This window comes from Fukomys damarensis, unplaced genomic scaffold (assembly GCF_012274545.1).
Source record: "Fukomys damarensis isolate Sample0158 unplaced genomic scaffold, DMR_v1.0_HiC HiC_scaffold_21, whole genome shotgun sequence".
Taxonomy (NCBI): Eukaryota; Metazoa; Chordata; class Mammalia; order Rodentia; family Bathyergidae; genus Fukomys; species Fukomys damarensis.
In genome coordinates, this window is record NW_022900933.1 from 38029109 (window position 1) to 38053455 (window position 24347).

Sequence of the window (24347 nt, forward strand, 5' to 3'; positions counted from 1 at the left end):
CGCACCCCCAGCCGCCTCTGCCTGTTGAGGGCTGTCAATTTTCCCCGGCTCCATGACGCTCTATCGAGTTGATTAACTGTAATTTACTTAGCCGCCCTTCGGACACTTAGGTGGTTTCTAATTTTTGCTATTATAGATAATGCTGAAGTGGTTATCTTCATGCATGAAACCCTTTTCTGTGGGATTATTTCTTTCGGATTGATTCCCAGAAGTGGGACTGCGGGGTCAAAGGGTTGTACATTTTCCCGGGCCCAGATATGTCTCCCGTCAGATTGCTTTCCAAAAAGATTATACCAATTTGCACTGCTACGCTAAAGCCCGTGTAATAACCAACTATTTTGCTTAACTACCATGCCCACAATTTCCCCTTGGAGCCTGGAGGGGGCAGAGGCCCTCATCTGAGTGAGCTCGATCTATAATTATTTAGACTAACACTAAAATTGCTTTCAGAACATTTTTAACCTGCTGGGTTTAGAATTCTAATTCGCATACATGCTGGTATTAAAAGTTTCCCAAGTAGCAATTTCTCTCTCCCACCTCACAGTGTGTTTATAGGGCTCCGACCACTGTAGGAAACTAGAGAGCTTTTACAAACACAAGTGGTCTCTCTCCGAACTGGCTGAAGTGTTATTTTGTAAGGGACAAAAACACAAATTAAAACACGTTTTCCTTGTAACCTTTGGTTAGGAAAGTTGTTTGTTTTCATCTGGGCCTCTCCTGCCCGTTCTTTCGCTCTTCCCAAACATGCTGGCAGCTTGGAGCCCTGCCACATACGGGTAGTAGGGGTGGGGGCAGGGGCGCCGAATTCGCACTCCAAACCGGACCGCTCAAGCAGGGTACCCTCGATGGGGCCGGGGGGAAGCTGGCGGCATCAGGCCTTGCCTGCCGAGAGGCCACTATGGTGGCCGTGTGCTCCCCTGGGGAGCATCTGAGCCCGGCGCAGGTGCAGTGCCGGCACCCTTGTCCAGCCTAGCGCAGCGCAACGCCCGCTCCTGAGTTGGGCCGTCCCCTCCTGGGTTCTCCAGGCTTTGGCCGTATTCTCTGTGAAATCTTTACCTCTCGGGGCTGTGCAGCTCGGACAGAGTTAGAAGTGTGAAGCCACTCCGTAAACTAGAAAGCCCTAACGAACGGAAGGAATGATCAGGGGCTTACTATGTAATTGCCTCCTAAGCTGCGGTCCAGGGCGCTCAAGGCCGAGATCTAATTTTCCCCGATTGCCTGAACCTGAGGCCGGTGTAATCCGCGCCCTGCGGCTCCAGCAGGTCCGGGCTGGGCGTTTCACTTTCCAGGTCAGCAGGGACTGGCGGCTGCTGGTGCTGCTGGTGCTGCTGCCTCGCTGCCCTGCCCTCGGGGGTTTCAGCTGAGCCTCTGGAAGCCACCCCCAGCCTGGCTCCCACATGAGCTCCTCAGGCCTTGTGTTAGGGTTTTGTTTTCCCATCAGTAAACCGGGAACCGTTTCCATCTCAGTTTTGTGGGGCTAGAGAAAGGTCCCCGTGGGAGGCTGGAGCTAGGTGGCTGCTCTTATGCAGGAGCCCCCTGAGGCCCACTTTCCAGATGAGAAAAATGAGGACCAGAGAGGGGCAGAGAGCTGGCCTGTGAAGCGAGGCCTTCCTGCCTCTGCTTTCTGGGGCTATCTGCTTGCGGTGCCAAAGGGCACTCACGTGACTGGCAGGGCCTTCGGTCTTTCCGCGTTTCAGGGAGCGCACCTGTGCCCGTGGGCACTTGTTTTGCCCCTGGTTATGTCTCTAGTTCCCCGAGGAGAGCAGCACCTGGTAGGGGCTTCAGGACCCCTGGGAACAAAGGAGCAGAGGCCACTCGGCCTGCGTTCCTGCCCTGGAACCCCATCCCCAGGACCGTGGGGGACGCTAGGGTGGTCTCAGTCACACACACTGACCCTGTCGCTCACTTCCAGCCCACGCAGGAAGCGTCCCAAGGGCGGGGGTCGGTTGTGCTGCGTGGCCGGGATTGTAAGAGGGCCTTGGAAACGGCTAGGAGCTGAAGAGGGAGGGGATGGGCTCCGTCTTTGGAAACATCTGCATTCGTGTTCCCAGGTAGCGGTCTAGGGCTGGTGCCCACAGCTCCTGTTGTTTATTTTTTACTTATTTATAAGTCCACAAAGGACTCGAGGAAGCTTACAATTAAAAATACAACACAGTAGAGCTGTTGAAACAAAACAGGCCTTAAAAGCCCCCTGAAAGGCGAAGGAAGGCAGTAAGTTAAGCATGGAGCCCACCTGGCTCTCTCTGTGAGCGTTGGCCTGGGGCAGAGGGCAGAGGGCCTGGTGCCCAAGGAGCCAGCGCGAGTGGACCCTGGGCTGTGGCTGTGGCCATCTTGGGCATTGTTCATGGGCTGCCCTATGAGCATGGGCACCCTTGGGGCTGGCCTTCTTTGGGTCTTGGCCTCCCGAGGGCACATGGCCGGGTTGTGGCCTGTTCTCGCTTCTGAGCCTCGGGTTCTTTCCTGCCAAATGGCACTAAGAATACTTAGCTCAAAGACCTGTTGGGAGAGTAAATGCAGTGTTTGTCCAGGGAACTGGCCCTTGGGTGGCGCCTTTGTTACTAATTTACCTGCGCGAGCTATGGTTCCTGGGGTGAATGTTGTACCCGGCACAGGACTCCAGCCCTTCACTCAGGCTCTGAGGTCGGGGCATAGCAGAGGGGGCCAGAGGCAGGAAGGAGTCTCCCCGAACCCCCTCAGCTCCGTCTGCACAGACCTTGCTGGATGTGGCCTGTTGATTATTGTTTAAAAACACTTACGGAGTTTGAAGCAAAGGGAACATACTTTTTAATTATTTCTCTGCTTGTCTCCAGCAATGCTGTTGTCAAGGAAACCAAAACCTTTGAAAAGCTTTTCAGCTTCCCGGTCAGAAGAGGATACTTGTACCGCGTTTATATTGTCTGTGGGAATGGATCTGTCCTTCTGTGACAGAATCTCTTTCTTTTAGAAGGACTTACTTTCTTCACTTCTCACAAATAGAATCTTTCTGACCTTTTCATAGAAGCTGAAAGTTGTTTTTTTTCTCTTTTACTGGTATTTTATCTTTTCGAAGACTTGTGCTCATACTTGACTCATAGTATTCCATTCACTCGGGATCTGTCGTGGAGCTCAGTGCCTGGACAGGAGTGGGGTATGGAGGGCATTGCGGGGTTGTAGCCTTGGATGGAGGAGAGATGAGCGTGGCGGCGGAAGGGCCTGGGGACTGCTCAGAAGGCTGGGCGTGAAGAGCCCTCAGGAGGGCCTGCGGCCTGGAGCAGCTCTGGGCCAGCTCATCCTGCTGCCAGGCACACAGCCCTCACTCCCTGAGGTGTGCGCCCCATCGCTCCCGCCCCAACTTCAGCGGGAAGGGACACTGCTAACATGTTTGGACTTTAATAATTCACTTTGGCCACAGGAGCGCAGCCTCACCGTGTCCCCTCAGCCAGCACTGCAGTAAAACTTGATGGTAGTTAAGCCCTGTCAAGGGCATTGGTTTTATATGAGAAAGATAAATCATTGTTAGAAAAATGAGACTCGTACTTTCAAACCACCCTTGTTGTTTTTCTTATAAAACTTAAAAAAAGTTCCAGGCTTATAGAAATGCTGTAAAAATAATACAGAGAGTTCTTCTGTACCCTGTGCCCGACTTCTCCCATGTTGCCACCTTACATAATCCTGGTGCAACTGCAAAGCGAAGAATTTGACATCAGCAGAACTCTTGTCAAATGGACTGACTGTGTATTTGATGCAGATTTCACCAGCTCTTCCGTCTTCCAGGTCCCATTCAGGGTATCAGGGCTCAGTGCAAGGGCTCCTGTTACTTGAATGGGTGATTCATTCAGGGGTATTGGGAGGAAGGACTGGGGTGCACTCTTCCCCTTACTCTGATTTCTCTGTGCCATGCCAGGCCCCACCTGGCCCCTAGCTGCGTGCTGTTCCAAGGGACAAGAACCGTGATGTCCCAGCCAGCCTCAGACTGGACACCTTTGAGTTTCCAAGAGACATTTCCCCTGGAAGTCCTGAACAGGACCAGTGGGTCTGCACCCTCATGAGGCTGAAAGGGTGCTTGCTGACACCTGCCCACAGCGCCTGGTCCTGAGTGGTAGCTGTTCACTGATAACAGCTTTCGCCTGCCTTTTCCTTCTTTTTCACTTCTTCCTTCTGGGTTGATCCCAGCCAGCCTCTTGGGCTACTGTAGAGAGTTTGGATTTAGCTGCTCACCACATGGATGTTTGCACATAGCTTTCCCTGGTTTATTGGATAATTGAGTGTGTCCTGAGGCAGTCACTAAGTTGCAATGTGTTACTGGGAATGAGTGAAACTAGAGTATTCTTTGCTTACAGATAGACACGTGTAGATGATTTTCCTCCCTGCATCTTCCCACCCCCACCTCCTCACCAGTCTCTTCCCTCTCAGCTTTTCTCTTTCCTTTACTCTTTACCTTCTCCTTGCCCTCTGCCCTCCTCTTCCTTGCTTTCTTCCTTTCCTGCTCCTTTTTCCCTCCTCTCCATTTCCAATTCCCCTTTCCCACTCCTTCCCCTGCAGTGGGCCAGTGAAGCTGTTGCCACGGAAACAGAAGCCTAGCAGAAGCTGTGCTTTCCTGATGCTTCTGAGGTTAATGACGTAGATCACGTTGAGTTCTGGATGCATCTCGGCCCTGGCCTGTGGCCTCTGGAGGCCCCTCATCTTCCAAAGGTCAAACCGACGCCACAGCTCATAATTCTGTTCAGGAGATGGTCATTTTTCACTTGCAAACTTCAAAATTTAAGACTTATTTCTCCAGAGGTTTATAATCTGCTAAGAAGGTTTGTAGATATATAATCAAATACTCATAAAAATGTAATAGCTTCTGTTTTAGATGACACTTAAAAATGATATTCTTGAGCCCAGAAAAGAATGCACTTAACTCAGCATAATAATTTAAGAAGACAAACCAGAGCAATGGTCATTTCAACAGTTTTGTCTTTGTACAGGACTGTTTACAACCTGTTTGGGGCGGGGCAGGGAGTGGGGAGTTTGTTTCTATCAACTGAGGGAAAATACCAGGCCAAGGGAGGTGGGTGCCAGGTGTCCCTGTGACTGTGGCCATGTCGGGAGGGTTGCATGTCTCTGTTAAGTTACTATGAAGAAGGAAGGGTTGCCTTTAAAGGGTGTCGGGGAAAGAGAAGTCTGGTTGGGGCCTTCATTCAGAAACTCATCTAACAGATGGCCAAGGAGGGCCTGCTGGTTGGTTGCAGGCCAGGCCAGCCGGGAGGTGTGAAGCCCTCCATGTTCAGGGCTTCGTGCTTGCCATGTGTGCGCACTCTGGCTGCTTATCACAGTGGCCCAGAGGGTCTAGCTGCTGTCACTCTGCCAGGAACCAGGCTGAACATTGACGAGGCTCTGTGGCCTCCTCAGAGGGCCGCTGGCTTGGGACGGTGGCAGCCGGTCCGTTCCGGGCTTGACTCAGGCCCAGCTTGTTGGCATTAGCTGGGATTTGGAGTTTTGCCATCCAGCCAGCACCAGCTAATAGCCCAGCAGGGAAGAGTTAGCTCATGGATTATATTTAAGTTGGTCCTTATTCCCAGAGGTAGCTTTGTTTAATGAAAACCTTAAGCCTTTATTCCTGTGCTTATGTGTATCCTGGCTCCGGGGTATAAAAATAAGACTTATAAAATTCAAACATTATTTGTGGAAATGCAAAAACATTTTCATTAATAGAGGGTGTGATAAAAAGCTCAGGCACTTTCCATCTGTGCCTAAATGCTCTTTCTGCACTTGGGTCTTTTCATTTTCATAATCACTTCCAGCGTATTTAAATGTCGGCCTTTCAGTAGTGAATTTTCCAGGGAGGAAGCTATGGCGTGTGAATAACTTTACAACTACCCGCAGTCTTTCCAGCCAGTTGCTGGGACTTACGTTGATAATGGGCCCCACGCAGCCGCCACTAATGGGTGATAATCAGGGAGTGTTTTGTTATTGTTTTTATTTTAGAGGAAAGGTTTGAAATTAGCATAGTAAATCTCTGGAGGATCTTTGCAAATAAAAGAATATTCACGTTAAAAACAACTTTCAGGAAAGACGTATGGTAATGAATAAAACATCAGTGAGTGAAAATAAGTGTGTTTAATTATTCAAGTAGAAGTAGTAATTTAAACTAATTATTGCTTGCGGATTTCATAATTCAGTTTTTGTCTCGCAATAATATTTCCTCTGGGCCTCCGGGGTGCGTTGGCGGCTGTGGCGGCTGCTCGCCCACTCCCGGGGTGCTGGGGCCCTGCCTCTCCGGAGGGTGCAGAGAGCCGGCCAGCAAGGGATCTGCATCCCACACCTGCGCCCCTAATCCTGCCTGCAGGGGCCGGTTCCCCGCCCCCGTGAATCAGTGTCCTGGGCTTCCTGGCGCTGGTGACCCTGAGTACCCAGCCCGGATCTCTAGATGGGTCCCTGTCCTTAGGCCTGACTCCAGCTGGTTCTCTGGGATCCGCCCCCCCACCCCCAGCTGAAAGCCCCCATTCCCGCACCCCAGCGCGTTCTGTGGTCTTTTAAAAAATTTTTGTTTAAATTTTAGGGAATTTCTTTTTACTTTGTTTCTTGAGGAAAAACATGACAGCCTAGAGGAGTGGAAAAGTACTGGAGGGTATAGGAAGGGGGGCGCAACAGGGCACAGAGCTGCTTTTCACCTGCTGTGCACATCATCTTCTCCTGAGTTCAGGGCTTGGGTGTCACTCACGGCGGGGGCGCCCGGGAGGGGACAGTTTCTTCTGGTTCTCCTCAGTGGCCCCCTGGGGTATGGCTGGCATCGGTAGGTGCTGATGAAGGAGGAGTAAAGTGCCGAAAGTACTTTGGCTCAATCGTGCGAGGCTTTTAAAACCCAGTTATTACTGCTCCTCCTGAGAATGCCCATAATGGCACGGGAGGGTTTCTAAACCTCGCTTTATTGCACAAATGCCCGCCCAGAACAGATCTTGACAATTCAGGTGAATTATCATTCCGGCCCTCAGAAGGTGGAGGGAAAGCTTTCTATTTGCGACTTCTTCCCAAGTGCCCTCTGTCAAAAGGTAGTGACATGTGACAGCCATTATTACCTTGGTATAATCACACTCCGCTCCATCCTGCGCCCTAGAGCTCTACCATCCATCATGTCGGAAGACAACCTTTATTTAAGACGCTTCCCCTCTTCCCTTTGTTATTACTTTCTCCTAAAAGAGCAACCTCCTGACTTTACAGGCATGATCTGGTGAACAGTGGCTCCTTTCTTTGCATGGTTATCCCCGTGGACAGGGGCGAGATGAGGATGTGGGGCCTGGACATAGTGATGAACTGGCTGCTGGCCAGGCCTCCACACCTGGCTCAGCTGAGGCCCCGGCAGGCCAGGCAGCCTCTGGGCGCTGGGTCCCCCTTTTGCCAAACGCAGAGGTTTGCCCATGCTCTCTGAGGCCCTTTTAAGATGGAGTCGTTCTGTGATCTCCAAACTGCTGTAGTACAGTGAGGTAATGAGAAGGGTACAGGTGGCCTGGGCCTTTCCTGAGGAGTAGTTGCAATGAGCATTCACGATTCCGAATTGATTTTCTCTCCGTGTGACCTCCGGAGGAAGTCAATAAGCGAGCAGAGAAGTCCTTAACAGCTTGCAACCCCTGTGGAACAGAGCTGTGGGCCTCACAGGAAATGCTGCGGGCCGAGGCCTATGAGAAACACGGTGCCGGCCACCTGCAGTGTCAGGGGAGGCAGCAGTGGCCAGGACACGCTGGCCCTTGCTGGATGCTGGCTGTGTGTCCATATTAATCCATCTGTGTGAGCGTGCATCTTCATAGTTTACTTATACCTTATGTCCCATTCTGTTCTTTAAACATCAGCGCTGCCTTTGACGTGATGATGAATCTGAGAGCTTTGTTTTGCTGGATGATTTGTCTGTGATAAAGGGCAGTCTTGCTTTCTGTCTTAATGAAGCCATGCTTTGTTAAAAAATAAATAAGTAGATGCCACGAGGGTGACATCTCTCCTGTCGGCCAGAAGACCCGACGAGAGGACACTTCGGGTCTGAAGGGTCTGTCTCTGAGAAACGAACAGCGAGCCTGCTTACACTTGTGACCGGCCCTGCCCAGTCCAGCTTTTGCATCAGAAGCGCCCAATAAATGGTTGTCAGGGTGAATTAAAATTTCTATAGTACAAATATTCCAAAGAGATGACAAGAGAATATACAAAGAAAGATGTCTTACTTGCCCTGGTTCCGGGAGGCCACATATCCCATCCACCTCACCCTTGTGTCTAGGGGGTGCCCCGACCAGCTGAAGGATGTGGTGTGCCCTGAAGGCCACCTTCAGTTTGAGGGCCAGACACCTTTCCTGCTGGCCAAGTGGCAGGGCAGCGAATGGGAGGCAAAAGCCTTCAGAATTATGGGGTCTCCGGGATTCTGGAGGAGCTGGGCCTTGGTTCGGAGCCTGCCTGGCCTTGCCTCTCCCCGGTTGATGCCTGTGCAGCCGGACTGTATCAGCAAGGGGGCAGCGCTGAGCAGTGCCTGGAGCCAAGCACAGGCACAGCCGCTGCCAGTACCTTTCCTGTGCTTAAAATTGAAGATGGAAAATGAATAGGTATCATTTTGAAACGACAATGTAAAATCAATGTGGAGGTGTGATTCCATTAATAGATTGATAATTAACTCCACTTTTTAGGAGCCCATGTGTTGCCCAGAGTGGCTGGGCTGAGGGAATTAGGATGGCAAGCCCACTCTCCTAGTTGAAACGCACATAAAATGCTTGGCCCTCAGACTTGCATTGAGATGATTGTGGTGATCAATATTCCAGTGTGCCTGGCTGGCAGCTTCAGGGAGTATGGATGGATGATGGACCCAGGGAAGCGCTGCCAAACGGAGCATTAAGTTAATCCCGTTGGCTGGTGTTTGGCCTGCTCGACGGAGTGCCCAGGGTGGAGGGGGGCCCGGTGTGGTATGATGGGACTGCTGCCACACGGTCAGAGCTTGGGGACCCAGACGCCTGCTCTCCTGCGGTCGGGCCGGGAGGGCTGGTCCACAAGAGCCGAGTTTACCTCCAACAGGGTCATTTCTGTTTTTACCTTGACCTGTTCACCAAGGCTCTGGCGTTCCTGGCTCCGCCCTGCAGCCCCTAGCTCGGGCAGCTCCCCTCACCCTCCTGACCTGCTTCCTCCTGCTGCCCTGGCTTTCCTCTGCCGGCCGAGTTGGGGTCTGCTCGCCACTACTCTTTATAGTTTTTGAGCTTTTGAGCAGGAACTTAAGTCTCGGACAAAGCCAAATGCCCCCGGCCTGTCTTTAAGGACTCTGGGGCCAAGCTCTTTGCTTTGTGGGTGGGTGTGGCAGCCCCTCCTGGGCATCAGGCTACAAGGTACCTCACTTTACTTTGTAGTATGGGGCCGATGGGAACGCTGAAGAGGAGTGGCTGCCCTGAAAACCCACCTGGATGTTGCTGCTGTGTTGGCCCTGTGGGATAGGCCCCAGAGTGTGCAGGCTTGCCAGTTCCTTAGGTGCTCAGATGGGGCACAAAGTGATGATGCAGGCGGATGTGTGGCCTGGCCTGGCTCAGGTGTGCAGGTGGTGTGGGCAGGGCGGGGTGGTGGGCGAGGCTGCAGGGCCTCATGCAGCACATGCACGGATCAGAGCAGCGGTGCTACCTGCCTGACAGAACAGGGCCAGGTAGACGTCTGGGCTGTGGGCGCCATGGGGGCAGTGAGAAGGGCAGGCCACTGAGCAGAAGGGATGCTTGAGTTTGCCCCAGTGGTAAATCCTAGCAGTCTTTCTTCTTCCTTCTCCCCATTCCCGGTCCCACTGTGATCATCATTCGGGGAAGAGAGGTGTGGGGTGGGTGGGTGGGGAGGGGCCTGTAGGTCCCGCAGTGGCTCTGTGAGAAGCAAGTTTTGCACAAAGCAGAGAGTTTGCTGAAGTCCTTCCAGAGGAAGAAGATCGATGCCTGGCTTAAGCCTGCAGCAAAAATAGTAACTGGAGAGTTTCTGAGAGATTAGGTAAAGATATATTCTGGTGCTCAGACATTTAATTTGCATTGCATCCCGTATTGCTGCAAAGTTGCTCTCAGATACTTATTGATGTGCTCACATTTTTGGGGATAATTGTCCTCCTCTGACATTAATAACCCCCCGGTTTACTCTCAGGCAAGTCCAGGCGAGGAAAGGCTTTTTAATGCAGAGCCCCATCCATCTTCTCAGCTCAGGTGAGATGGGGACAGGGAAGCTGTCTGGTGGAGATCAGCCGGTGTGGGCCTTCTGCGTGGTGGTGGCTGGGCTCTACGCAGGGCTGGCGGCCAGGCGGGGTTGATGGAGGGCTCTGGATCTTCCTCTGCCTTCTTCAGGGGTCCTTGCTGCTAGTGACAACTTAGTACATGCAAAGAAAACCCTAAGATTTGGACCACCCGTTCCCTGGGAGCTTTGGGTGTGTTTTCTGCAGCTGCCTCCTAGAGCACAGAAGTATTAAAAGCAGAGGCCACAGGTCCACACTCTGGTGCTCCAGCAGGCCCTGGTATCTGGCTGTGCTAGGCTGTGCCAGAGATTGCAGCAGGTATGGATGGAGGTGTGGCCAGTTGCCTTCCAGGGCCTTGGGCTTCCCAGACACAAGTCAAGACACTGAGCTGGACTGGAGGGGCTGGGGGTGGGTTGGCAGCCTGCAGGGAAGCTGGGGCTTGAGCTGGAGATTTTCCTAGGGGAACTGGGAGCCTCAGGAAGTTCATGGATGGTGCATGTGGACCTGAAGAGAAAGGTCGGGAGGGACCTCTAAGACAGACAGGTGCGATGGGGTTCATGGTCCTGTTTTCGGACAGCCCTGCCACTGCTCCCCGCCTTCCTTGTAGAGCCCTCAGATCTGAGTATAGAGGTAGTTAAGATTTAGGGACTTAGAACCTCGTCTATTGACTGAAAACTCATTTCATTTTGCATACTGATTATTGGATTTCAATATTACTCAGCCAGTGTGGTGGGCGTTAGCGTGGAGTAAAGCTGAGATTCAGAAAGGTCATGTTCTGATGGAGGCTGGTGGGGAGCCCCCACCCCTCAGCTCGTTCCCCCCAGATCCCCCGTGCCACCCCCGCTCCATCTCCAAAGCTGGAGGTGAGCAGGGAGGTTATGAGTATTTACGCAGGCAGCTCAGAGCTGAGTGACGCAGCTGAGAGCCACGTAGTGCTGGGTGACTCATCAGACCTTTTCCAAACACTTGTGATATTTCGCTCCTCTGAAGGGACAAAAGTAATTACCAGCTAACGATAGCAGATGACGCCAGAAGACTACGCAAACGTTTCCGGCTTATCTTTTCTGTGCCTGAGGTGTTTTGTTTAAAAAAAAAATCTATGTGAATGATTTTCTCTTTAATAATGTTTGTTTTCTTCTGGTTATTAAAACAATGTATGCTCAGTGTAGAAAAATACCTAAGTGCATTAAACAGGAGATAAAATGCATGAATCGTTTTTCTATTACAGTCTTATTAAAAGTATGTTTTGCAAAGCAAATACGGATCCCTGGACTCATTATTTTTGAGGGGCTTATTGAGATGGGCAGGTTGCAGCCCATGTTTGGGTCCCCAAGAGCTCCATGGAAGTCTTCGGGGGTGGCTTCCAGGGAAGGGGAGCTCGGAGCCACCCCAAGGAGCCCTCCTCATGATCTGTCTCATGCCCGGGCCTGCTCATGGCTGCTTCTGGGCAGCAGCTCTGTGTCTGGTCAAGTTGGAGACTGACAGGTGGTTACAGCGAGGAGGAGCCCTAGGCCAGGTGGAGAAGTGGCTGGCCCAGGATGTCGGGGCATCTCTGACTGTGTTGCCTTTTGAATATGAAACAGTCAGAAATATCGAAAGTTCAGCTCAAATGCCATCATCCCAAGACGAGATGGCCCCAGGAAGCCGCACAAGGGTCTCCTAAAGGACCTGCGAGGGAGAACAGAAGAGAATGCAGAGCAGCTGAGGCTTGAAGAGATGAAAAGTAAAAGCCCCATCATTGTTGTTAGGTGCACAAAAGCGGAGAAATTGCCCTGGGTGATCCCTGGTTGTATGAATAATGAGAAGAAATTAAGTAAAGGCTGTGTTTCCTGACACTGATGTATTAGAACATGGAGTAACTTTCTCCAGGAAATTGGAACAAGGATCCCTTGAAATTGAATTTGAGGCTGTGAATAGCAAACCTACACTGGCCCTGTGTGTCTTAATGCAAGTTAAGTAAGCAGTTTGCCGGCTAAGAGTTTAGCACGTTAGGGAGACAGGTTAATGTTGAGGCCAACTTGGCGCAAGGTAATAAATTGCCTCTCCTGCGTATTGTCTGTGAAGATGCAGAAGAGTAATTTGCTTCCTGCGGAGCTGCTCCAGAATCCGCATACTTATTTTATTAGATTTTTGGCCCAATACATTTGTTCCCTCTCATTGGTTTTGTTGATAATAATTACCCTTCCCCCTTCCATCTCTCCGTGGGTCTCTCTTGTTATTGTTTGCAGTAGCCACAAAAAGCTTGTCATTTGAGAAAACAAGTGCTTAAAAATAAGAATACCCTGGGCCAGAGCCCTTTGGAGTTTCCAGAGGAGACGGTCAAACTTGTGTGTAGTGGCCTGGGAGGAGCTTAGGAGGAGCAAGAGCCCCCTTCTCACACCTGTGCGGCAGGTGCCTGGCCTCAGGGAGCGCCTGAGACCCTCCTTCCGGTTTGGCCACACTCAGGAGCAAGGAGGAGGCCCAGGGAGGGAACATCACTGGACACTGTGGCCACCGGTGAGGTGCTGCTGCAGACCGGGCACCCCTCGAGGTCCAGGAGTCCCTGGCTCATGACCTGGTCAACTTGGTCATGATGAGGTGGCTCCCAGATGCTAGGAAGTAGGGAAGAATGGCCGGGGAGGTGGAGGAGAAGCCTTGGAGATGATCACACGCATGCCCAGATTGGACAGATGAGGAGGAGTTGGGCGGGGTGCGTGGAGGAGCAGGGCGCTCCAGGCAGAGGGAACAGCAGGTGCAAAGCCTCTGTGATACTCTTGTCCGTGACCTGGTTTGTTTCTGGTGTTTACCCATCCCAGAGATTGTCTCCAGGAAACCATGCAGTGGTGAGTGAGTTTCTGAAGGCTGGGTTGCCTTGTGACATTGCTGCCCAGCTTCCTCGTCCCATGGTGGTGAAGAATCCTATTTCCCTATCTGTGAACTAGAGAAGAGAAGATAGTGAAGGGTCTCAACTGATCCCAGATCCCAGTGTCTTCAGGTCACAGTCACTTTCTTCTGAGGCACCCTGCAGGCCAGAGAAAGTTTATTCTCAGGCCCACACCCTGCTGTGAGTCCGGGTGTTGAGGAAAAGCTCTGACTCCCAGTCCTATCTATCTTCCCAGCTCATCGGTCAAGGTTGACCCCACAGCCTAACAAATATCCACGTCCTAACTTCTTCACACCTGTTGGCTCTCAGATACAGGAAGCAGGTTGGACACTGCCACTCCTGCTTCCTGTTCAGCACCTATTTTCGCTCTGCTACGGTCCACATGTGGTCCTGCAGAAGTGGATGTGTTTCCCTTATAGAAGTTACAATGTCCTTGGCACCCTATGTGGCTCCTGGGTAGCTTTGTGAAGATTAAATGAAATGGTCCTTAGAAAGTGCCCAGGCCAAGGGCCCCCTTTGGCTGTGCTAAACATGAGTTTGGGGTGTGACGAAGACACTGCTCTCAGGATTCCCAGGAAGATGTGCATATGCTCGCTTGAGATGTGCAAGAAAAACACAGAATTTCTGCATTTGTCATTCAGTTTTGTTTTATTTATTTATTTATTTTTTTGATGCTGGCAATTGAGGCCAGGTCCCCAAATATACTGGGCAAGAGCTGTATCACTGATCTACATCCTCAGCTCAGTAGATGGTTTGAGATACACTCGTGTAGGTTACTAAGTTAAATGTAAATAGAGTATTCAATTATTTTTTCAATATCTCTGTAAGTGTAAGTTTTCGAGTGTGTGCTCCTGACCTTTTGGTATTGTTTTTAATCTTTTCCTGGAGATAATGAGATCTCTGGGTTCACCTTGTTCATGGGCTGTCAGCTGGGGAGAGCAGTTGGACAGGGGGTTGATGCTGTGTGTGCCCGGATTAGGAGAGGCCCCCATGGGATCCCAGAACCTTAGGGTTTATTCAGAATGAAGTGGAGAGCTACTGCAGGTCTGTAACGTAAAGAGAGTGGGTCAGCTTTCTGGAGGTCTAATATATCTAGGTGGGATGCACCCATTCTCAGGGCACTGTTAGGTGCGTTTGGCCGAGGCTCCACACTCTGTAACATCACCCCCACCAGCCAGTGAAACCTTTCCGCTGCTGCCCAGGATGGCCCAGCGCCGTCCATCAGCAGTCAGCTTCCTCCCGGGCTGTCCCATGCACCACAGACCTGCTTCCTGTCTCTGCGGATTAGCTGGTCCCATCTTAGAATTTCGATTAACCGAATTGTGCCACATATATAGCCTCTCGTGTCTGGCTTCTGTCATGTAGCAAACTGTTTTGAGACTCATCTATGTTGCTCAGGATTGCAGTCCTTTTTATTGCTGAGTGATATTTCCCTGTATGGAAATGCTGGTATTTGTTTATTCATTCTTCTGTGGGCAGACATTTGGCTTGTTTCTAGTCTGGGGCCATCAGATTGTACTGTCATGAAGATTTGTGTTTACATGTCTTCATTTCTCTCAGGTGAATATGTAGGAGTGGAACTCTGAAGTTGTAGGGTAGTTGTATATTTAACTTTATATGAAACTACCTGTTTTCGGTTTTTTGAGACAGGGTCTTACTATGTAGTTCAGGCTGCCCTTGAACTCACTGTGTTGCACCAGATGGCCTCAAACTTACAGTGATCCGCTTACCTCAGCCTCCTGAGTGCTGGGATTGTATTGAAGTTCCCTGGAAATTTGGCTCTAAAAGACAAAATAGAGCTTATTTTCAGGAGGTGTTTTATTTTCATGTACAGCAATCTACGTTTACTCACATACAGAAATCTCCATTTATCCAAATGCAGTCATGCCATCAACTTCTGGCACCATCACAGTAACTCTCCAGACCCCGAATTCCGGCCTGAATTTCTTGCGACTCCATTTCCTGTAGAACCACTGGTCTCAGCTCTCGTGCCCAGCAACGGAGCCCTCCTTAAGTGGGCGCTGCTTCTCCATGCAGCCTGCTCGTCTGCTCAACGCGGCTGTCCCGGATTTCATCCCGCTAGCTCTTCACCCACCTCACAGCCTCTCCTGAAGTTTCCATTAAACCAAGTGTTAATTGGACACTTCCGGGACAGGAGTGGCAACAAAAATGGTGACAGCTCAGAGTGACGTCCGAAGAAAGCGAAAAGCTGCAGGCACCAAAACTCAGGACGTCTCTTTATTTCATGCGAGTGCAGTAGGTCTGTTGTTACCACACACGATGTCCTGAATCACGGAGATTCATGGACACAAGCGAGCCGCTCCTGTCGAGTGTGCACATTACTGTGTGCTGGGTGCTCTGATTGTCCCTCGGCAGTAGTCTCAGTTCATCTGTTCACAGAGGCCTTGCCTCCTGTCCAAAGGTGCCTGCTTGGGTATTTACAAAGATTTACTTATGATTTATATTATCATTTGTTTTCAGTATTAATATTATTTATATTTAATTGTATGTTAATGTTATTATTTTATAAGTCAGCACATCCATTGTGTTGCAGTGGGCGTACTACACGCGTCCATCTGGCTGATGATCTTAACTGGGGCTTATTTTTATGGTGGGGTTTATATTTCACGCATTTTGAAGAAATCATGCTAGGGCTCATTTTCCAGTTAGGTCTTATTTTGGGGGAAACACGGTAGGCGTGTGTCACCATGCCCAGCCAGAAACAACCTGTTTCGAGCAGGGAGTGACCACGCTGTACTTAGGTCCAGCGCTGTAGGACACCCAGTGTATCCGGGTGATAGAGCTGACTGGCAGAGAGGGTACGGAGGGCACCTGCAGGTGTCCAGTTGAAGACATGGGGTGGCTTGGGAACAGGATGACAGGCTTGGGTGACACTGGATGATGTGGGTAGTCAGGGCAATGCCAGATTTTGTGTTAAGTTAGCAGGAATAAAATGGCACTCTATGGTTTGGATAGGATTTATGCCCAAAGGTTCTTGGGCCAGAAGCTGTGCCTAGTCGGTGCTGCTGAGGCGGTGTGGCCCTGGCAGGGTGGTGGAAGGTGGCTGGGTCTCCAAGCACAGCTCTGATCTCTTGGGAGCTCACACGTTCCCGTGAGAAAGGGTTGTGATAAAAGGGAGAAGCCAGACCCTCCTGGCCTCTTGCTTCCTGTCTCGCTGCCCTGTCTGACTACTTGTGCCCTCTTGCCCTGTGCTGTCCAGCACATTGTGACGTAGCTAGAAGGCCCTCTGCAGAGCCCAGCAGATGTTGGCACCATGTGCTTGGATTAACAGACTGGGCTCAATGAGTCTCTTTTCTATATCAATGTCCCAGCTGCAGGTATTTTATTATTGGGGCCAGGGATTTGGCTCAGTGGTGCTGCCCCCTGCCTCGCAAGTGCAAGGGCCTGAGTTCGATCCCTAGTACCAAAAACAAACAAACAAACAAAACAAAAAACAAAAACACAACATTAGGTATTTTACTATACCTACACAAAGCAGACCAAAGATACTATGTATGGAAATGGGAAGACCCAGCCAGCTTTGGGTGTGTTCCTACTTTCTCCAAGGTACGTGTCTCTTCTGGCCGATAAGGCTGGCAAATTAATGTTAGTTTTAACTCTGGTAAATGAGGGGAGGGGAGGCAATGGCTCAGGCAGGCAGGCAGTGGGCAGTGAAAGGTGTGTGTCTGTGCAGCCATGCTGGGCTTCTGTGCACAAGGCCTGTCGGGCCTCAGTCCTCTCTGCTCTCACAGCCTTCTGATAAAATGCCAGAGCAGTTTATTTCAAGGGTGCTTCTGTAGCGTGCAGCTTGGAGAGTTGAGACGGAGTCTCTCTCTGGAGCAGAGATCGAGCTGGCTCTTAGAGAAGAGCAGGGTTCTCATCACTGGGTTCCTCCACGCTGTGCATTCATTCCCCCTCACCAGCTCACCCGTAGGATGGGGGAACTCGCTCAGCAAGGTTTGCTGTTCTTAAAAATTTTGTAAGACAGGTTCTTGCTATGTAGTTCAGCCTGGCCTTTAACTCACTGTGCAGCCCAGGCTGTCCTCAAATTCACAGTGATACTCCTGCCTCAGCCTCCTGAGTGCTGGGATCACAGATGGATGCCACCACACCTGGCAGCAGTGTCATAAACCACGACCTAGCTGCCCACTTACTAGTAGGGTGACAGCTGGCAGTCACCTGCTCTGCCCTGTTCTGCAGCTGTCTTCTGTTGACCAGCGGCTCCCAGGGGGCAGGTCCAGCCTGGGAGCTGCAGAGAGGATGAGGCAGTTGTGGTCCCAGCCCTGGAAGAGTGGCATCTTTTCTGCTGGCAGCCACTTTCCCAGTCGTGACCCATCTTCCCACAGTCTCACTCGCACCCACCGTGCCCTTCTGCCATTTGTTCCCTGTGCAGGAAGTGCGTTTTATGGTTGGTGTGGGAGCAGGTGAGGGCAGCGGCTGTGACTCCTGTTGTCCACTACCGGGAGCTCTGATCGGCGCCTTCACCGCTGTTTGCCCCAGATGACTTCCCGGATGCAGCCCAGATGGTACCCTGCACGCCCGCCCATTCCTGCTGCCCACTGTGTGCCTCGCGTTCTTTCCTGCTGATTCCCAATCATAACGCACCCTCTCCTGCCTTCGCCTGCTGTGCCTGCTCTTCTCAGCGAGGCTTTGTCCCCGTGGTCAGCTCAGGGTCCCCTTTCTGTGCAGAGCTCCGGTGAGCCATCTTCCCTGCGGCCGGGAGAGCTGCCTGCGCATTTACTTCTTCCACGGATGGGGGCGCTGGAGACCGAGGCTCTTCCTGCTGTAGCTGCAGGCCTGGCTGGAGAGCACTGAGCGCCCACAAAAGCATTTACCTGGATAGCAGGTTCGGCCCACCCACGGGGCGCAGGGCTGAGCGCTTGCTGCCCCATCCCTCCACTATGGCGTTGACCCCGACCTGCTGCCACGTCCGCACCGACGGCCTTGTGAGGCGACCTGACCTGCAGCCCTGGCTCCTGGGCGTGGACCTAGCGTGCACGCAGAGGCTGTTCTCATGCCCCGTGTCTTACTGTCACACTTCCGAGGATTTTATAGCACTCAGTGAGACCCCAGCTCTGCTTTCTTTCTAAAAATTGTTTTTATTAGTACATGTTTGCCATACACAAAGATCACATTCATCATAGGGAATTTGCACCTGTATTTAATATGTTTAATTCTTCTGTTTCCCATTCCTCTCTCCTCCCTTCAGCCCTTGTTCCCCTCTCCATTTATAAAAGCTGTTCAATTTTTTCCTTTCATTTTCTTTTAAAAAATCCCTTTTCCTATCCTTCCCTTCCCCCTTTTTTACTTTCCCATTTGAACATGTTTTATTTCCCAATATCTATCTTCCATCATCCTCCTTATTAGCCTTTTAGATTTCTCACACAAGGGAAGCCCCAAAATATTTAAACCCACGTGTTTGATTTATTTCACTTAACATTATGGTCTCAAGGTGCATCTGTTTACCTAAAAATGACTCAAGTTTATCCTTCTTTAAGGCAGAATAGTACTCCACTGTATATAAATACCACATTCTTTATCCACTCATCTGTCGATAGGCATATGGCTTATTTCCAGGATTTAGCTATTATAAATCGTGCTGCTATAAACACAGGTGTGCATGGATCGCTGTGGTACGATGCCTTTAACTCTTCCCAGCAGATATCTAAAGGGGCATCCAGCCCTGGCCTGTCTGACTTCCCACCAACTGTTAAGAATGGGAGCAAGTCTGGGTGGGCAGAGTAGCGTGGTCTGCCCACCTCAGCTGCCCGGTACTGGGCAGGGGCAGCCCAGGTGCTATGGCCTGGCTCTGGCCTGCCCCCAAAGGCCAGTGCTGCAAAGGCTTGGTCTACAGCACAGCGGTGTTCAGATGCGGGGCTCCTGCGTGGTGATTGGATGGCGAGGCTGGAACGTCACTGCCGTAATCTGATGTACTCCGGCAGCCCAGAAACTGAGGGGCGGGGAAGGGAGGGAATGGAGTGGGCGGGGCTATCCAGGGATCATCCGTCCCCTTCCTCTCTGCCTCCTATCCTGCTTGTGTGGAGCCCCTTTTCCCCCCGGCATGTGTGCTATCTTACTGGGGGATGTACTGTGAAGTTAGAGTGCCCTGATCCAGTCACCTTGCAACATTGTTGCATTGTCAGGGCTGGGGATGTAGTGCATCTGTGCAAATGTGAGGGCTTCAGTTCATTCCTGATGCCCTCTGGGGACCAAGCCTTCAGACAATGGATGGAGCCACTTACCATGGACTGAGACTCCTGGAACCATGAGACAGGATTAAATCTTTCTTCACGCCTGGTGTGGCGGCACAGGTGTACGATCTCAGGTACTTAGAAGGCTGAGGCAGGAGGATTACAAGTTTGATTCCAGCTTGAGCAATTTAGCAAGACCTTGACCCCTTCCCCCCATAATGGAAAGAAGAAGGAAAGAGAGGGCTGTGGGTGTAGCTGTGTGGTAGGGTGTGCTCTTCCAGCGTGCACGTGCAAGAGGCTCTGAGGTCAAGCCCCAGCACCAAAAACCAAACCACCCTTTCCTTTAAGTTGATTTTTCCCAGGCATTTTGTTACAGCAACAGAACGTTAACTGACACACCTGTCAATTCCCCAGGGGAGGGCAGGGTCACACTCGTTATGCTCACCTCAGGAGGGACCTGGTCTCAGGACAGCGTTGTGAGGTGGCTGCCGCCCCAATTCCCAGGAACCCCGTGGCCTCTCGGTTTGCTCCGGCCTTGGAATGCCAGCCCTCAGGAAGTTCCATGTCCTCTGCACACGGGCATCTCTCCGGCCCACCTCCTGCCCCCGGCTCCTGCTGCCTGCCCTCTAATGCCTTCTCTGGGAGCCTTCAGATGAAGTTGGGAGAACTGTTGAGAGCTCTGTTGGAAAACAGAAAGGCTAGTTTGTGGGAAGATGATGACCTTATTAACTATAATTAGGCAATTCACCGAGGCTTCCAATATTGGCCAGCATCTCTCGTTGCTGTAATGGGGGAAAATTCTATGGTAATGTCTTTGGAGATGTAATAGTCTTCAACACATTAACAGTTTAATTTCTTTTGGAAGGTTTGGCAGCCTAGTGTTTTCATTTAGAAGCTGGAATATGGTTTTACAGTCATCTACATTAATATAATAATTATAATTTTAAGCAAGTAATTTCAAACACTGACATCAAAAGTTGTTTCTGTAGCTGGAGGATCACAGGTAAGGAGGCGGAACCTCATGTCTAATCTTCCATAAATGAGCTGGTACTGTCAGCCCTGGCAGTTTGTGCCTCTGGCCCAGACTTTGAATCAAAGGCCAGGGATAGAAATGCTCAGAACCGTCTCCTGTACGAAAGCCTCCCAGAATATACATATTTGAAATTAATGGGGAATTTTCTTTTCAGAAGAATTTGTCATATGCAAGACCAGGCCCTGCCATTTCTGTTGGGTTCTTTGCCCTGTGTGGGGGTTGGAGTAATGACCTGGGGGTGACAGTCCCCACGGGGCTCCCCGGGGTGGCCAGTCTGTAACTGAGGCACAGCTCCCACTCCAGATCCCCTCCGTTGCCCAGACTTGAGGTATGGACGGACTGAAGTGCCTGGCCCTCATGCAGTGTGGGACCTGGTGCCCCCCTCCTCGCCCCTGACTGGTGGGGGTACCTATGCTAGTGCCAGAACCGTCTGCTCTGTGTCTCTGTTGGCTGCCCTGGTCCTTCTTGTGTATATACTCGGGTACCAACCTGTATGGTGGCTTTCTTAGGCTTGATTCCGAGAGCTGAAATAAACTGGCCGAGAGTAAGGGTGTTTTTGGTTTTTGGTTTTTTTTGTTTGTTTGTTTTTTTGAGACAGGGTCTTACTGTGTAGTTGAGACTGACCTGGAACTCACTGTAGCCTGGGTTGGTCTTGAACTCACAGCGATCCTTCTGCCTCTGCCTCCTGAGTGCTGGGATTACAGGCAGGCGCTACCACGTCTGGCTGTTTTTTTTTTAAGATTAAAGATTCTGTTAATATAATGACATTTGTATTGTTTGTTTGTTTTTTTGAGACAGGGTCTTACTGTGTAGTTGAGACTGACCTGGAACTCACTGTAGCCTGGGTTGGTCTTGAACTCACAGCGATCCTTCTGCCTCTGCCTCCTGAGTGCTGGGATTACAGGCAGGCGCTACCACGTCTGGCTGTTTTTTTTTTAAGATTAAAGATTCTGTTAATATAATGACATTTGTAAAATAGGAAGAGGTAGGAAAAGGTAAACAAAGATGTCCAGCTGCCCCAGCAGCCCCTGTTCACAGCTGCATCAACAAGGGATGCTCTCAGCTGTGAGCCACAGGGAGCCAATCCAAGGGGCTTGTTTGTCTCAGGGAGCAGGAGGTTTGGGGGAGCCCAGGGCTGTTCCCCAGGGAAGCCCAGCTGGCTGTTCACATCTTTCCTGTCCTTTGCTGCTGCTGGCCTTCATCTGCCCCAAGCTTCCTTCCATCTCAGTCTTGCTGTGGTATTTGTAGCTTTCCTCTGTCTTGAGAGCCTCTCCCTGTGAGCTGGATGAATCTTTTTACTTGCGCCTGCTTTTGGCCATCAGTGTCCTGCGTTTGGGCTGTGTAATCAGATTGTGCCTTGTTTTTCCTGGTTGTCGCTGGGGTGTGGGACATCCCATTTGGCGGAAGCTGGAGACTGAACTGTGTGCACAGAGAGGAGAGCTCGCCCCAGGACCAGGGGGAGCTCATCTTTCTTCCTAGCGATTGTCTCTCATCCTTGTGGTCTAAGTCTGCAAAGTCCCTCTGGCTAGAAAATACCCTTTGCTCTCTGCTTGATGGTTCCTAAGAGGCAAAGCGGTGGGTGGAGTCTTCCTGGGCTTGGTGGTTCCTTGGGCCAGTTGTGTTGAGTGTCTACTGTGTGAGCCCCAGCCGTGACCTTCAGGGAGTTCCGAGGACAGGGACACCCTGTGCCTGGTCACATGCTCTCCGCATGTAAACCGGCAGGGTTTGGCGGAGGAGAAGGGGGTGACTTGTGACTTAGATCCTATGGGAAGCGGAAAGATGTGATAATCCTCCCATGTGCCCACCACCGAGTTTCACAGGCATTAGCATTTTGCCATGGTTACACCGGGCCCCTCTTTTTGCTTTGGAAAGGCACGATAGAGCCAACACAGCTCCAGCTGCACCTCTCTTGCAGAAGTGACTGCTGTCCTGATTTGGGGGGACATGATTTTTAGGCTTCCTACTGTTATTTATCCTTAAACAGTATATACTATTGTTTTTGCTTTTTTTTTTTTGAGACAGGGTTTGTCTCTGTAGCCCAGGCTGGCCTCAAACTCAAAGCGATCCCCCTGCTTCAGCCTCTGGGTACTGGGATTACAGGTGTGTGCCACCACGCCCAGCTGTTTTTGCACTTTAAAGTTTATATAAATGTTACCACACTCAGTGTCCTTTTTCAGATTATAAAACATTCAGCATTATGTTTCCTGTTATCCATCCATCTATCCATTTGCCTCTTTTTTGTTTTGTGACTCGGGATGGACCCCAGGGGCTTGTGCACGTTAGGCAAGTGCTCCACCACTGAGTTACAGCCCCAGCCCCCTGGTTCATTCATTTTTAATTGCTGTGAGTATTCCACTTTATGAATGAGCTAGAGACTATTCCGGTTACATTGTTGCTACTTCTTATCTCTCACCCACAGTGTTGCAGTGAGTACTTGTCCAGTTATCTGTTCCTCTGTAATAAGCCACCTCTAAATTCAGCAGCATAATATGGTGTGCTCTTCCTGCTTATGAGTCTGCAGTTTGGGCGGGGCATGTGGAACGGCGCCAGGGCTGGTGTGGTGGCTCTCGCAGTCTGGCTCACCTGGGGCCATTGATGCTGGCTGCCAGTGGGGACCTTGGCCTTGCTGTTGGATGGACACTGTACATGGCTTTTCTCCATGTCCCGGCCCTCTTCATGGGGTCTGGGGGCCATTGACCTGAGAGAGAGCCAGGTGGACACAGATCTTGGCTGGGAAGTAAGGAGGGGCCCTGCTTGCTGCTCCTGGTCTCTGGGAGTAAGTCACTGACGTTGCCCCCACTGGATGGGGGTTCAGCCTCACAGCATGGGCGGACTGCTTCAGAGCCTCAGCACCCTGGAGAGCCACTGCCTGTGGGGTGGACCCCACATGTCGCCCCTGCAGCCCGACCTGTGTTGCTCGCCTGTTTGTTCCTCTGACTCCCGCCAGAGTACTGAGCCTTCTTGCTCCTGCACACCCTCTCCTGCTCTTGCTGGTAGGGACCTCAAGTTTTGCCCCTCTGGTGGGCGTGGAATTGGATCTTGTTGATTTAATTTGCCTGCCCCACTGGTGAGGCCAAGCCTCGTGGGGATGGCTTTGTGTTCTCTTCCCCAGCTGGTGGCTCTGAAGGAGAAGAGACGTCAATGTGCTGTTTTTTGGCTTAGATGTCAATTTTTCAAGGAAGAAATGGTGAGTACCCCACAGAGTTTATTGCAAACTATTATGAAGACCTTGGAGTTGCTATTGTATGACTCACTTATGAAAAAAAATAGGATTCCAGTAACCGCAGGCTGTGTTTGTAATGCGATAGATTTTCATTTAATCTTTCACCTTCCTGTAATTTGCCCAATTTAAAAATGCCCTGAAGCTTGCTTTCTCTGTGTCTGGGAGCCCTGTTCTTAGTATGTGCTGTCACAGTAATGGGAATAAGGAATGGTGCCAGTATGTGTCTTCTCTGGTTCCTGCTCTCTCTGTGACCATTTAATCACCGCTGCTACAGGTTTTCTGCATGCTGGCTTCTCTGCTGTCTTTGCGTGTGTGTGAGGCCCTCCAGGGAGTGGCCCCTGCCCCTGTGGGGCTCACTGGGCCCTGTGTGGCTGCACCCGGAGTATGGGCTGGGCTGGGGCTTCCTCCCTGGGCTGCACAGACACCTTGTTCAGATGACCCTCCCTGTCGGGCACAGGGGAGTCTGCACCCTTTAGATCCTGGCACAAAACCTGGCACCTGGGGGGAGTGCATATTCAGGAAATACACCTTGACCTAAATAATTCAGAATGCTCTGTTATTGAACTAATCAGTATGACTTTCTGGCCTCTCTCAAAAATATCTTGAGCCCAGAACTGTGACACACGACTATAATACCAGCACCCTTGGAGGCTGAGGCAGGAAGATCAGAAGTTTGAGCCCAGCATGGGAAACTTAGCGATGTAGTGTGTGACCCTGTCTCCAAAAGAAAAATATGAAAGGGGGTTGGGGATGTAGCTCAGTGTGAAGGCCTTCGATTCAATCCCCAGTACCACAACCACCACAAAAAAGAAAAAAAAAAAAACACTCTGGATAATAGCCAAGTCTGGTCAAGAGTTCTT

At 51.0% G+C, this 24347-nt stretch overlaps 1 protein-coding gene across 2 annotated transcripts in view; it reads left to right on the top strand.

The window, feature by feature from the left end:
• Nucleotides 1–24347, top strand: part of Wdr25 (WD repeat domain 25) — a 123609-nt gene that overhangs the window by 12796 nt on the left and 86466 nt on the right. The window contains exon 1 of one of the 2 annotated variants that reach the window (XM_033766890.1): nt 23338–23451. The exons of the other annotated variant lie outside the window; for it this stretch is intronic. Within the exon in view, the coding sequence (XP_033622781.1) occupies nt 23353–23451 (99 nt within the window). The 5' untranslated portion in view covers nt 23338–23352. Of the gene's footprint in view, nt 1–23337; nt 23452–24347 lie in introns of those variants that run through there. 2 annotated transcript variants of the gene reach the window in all.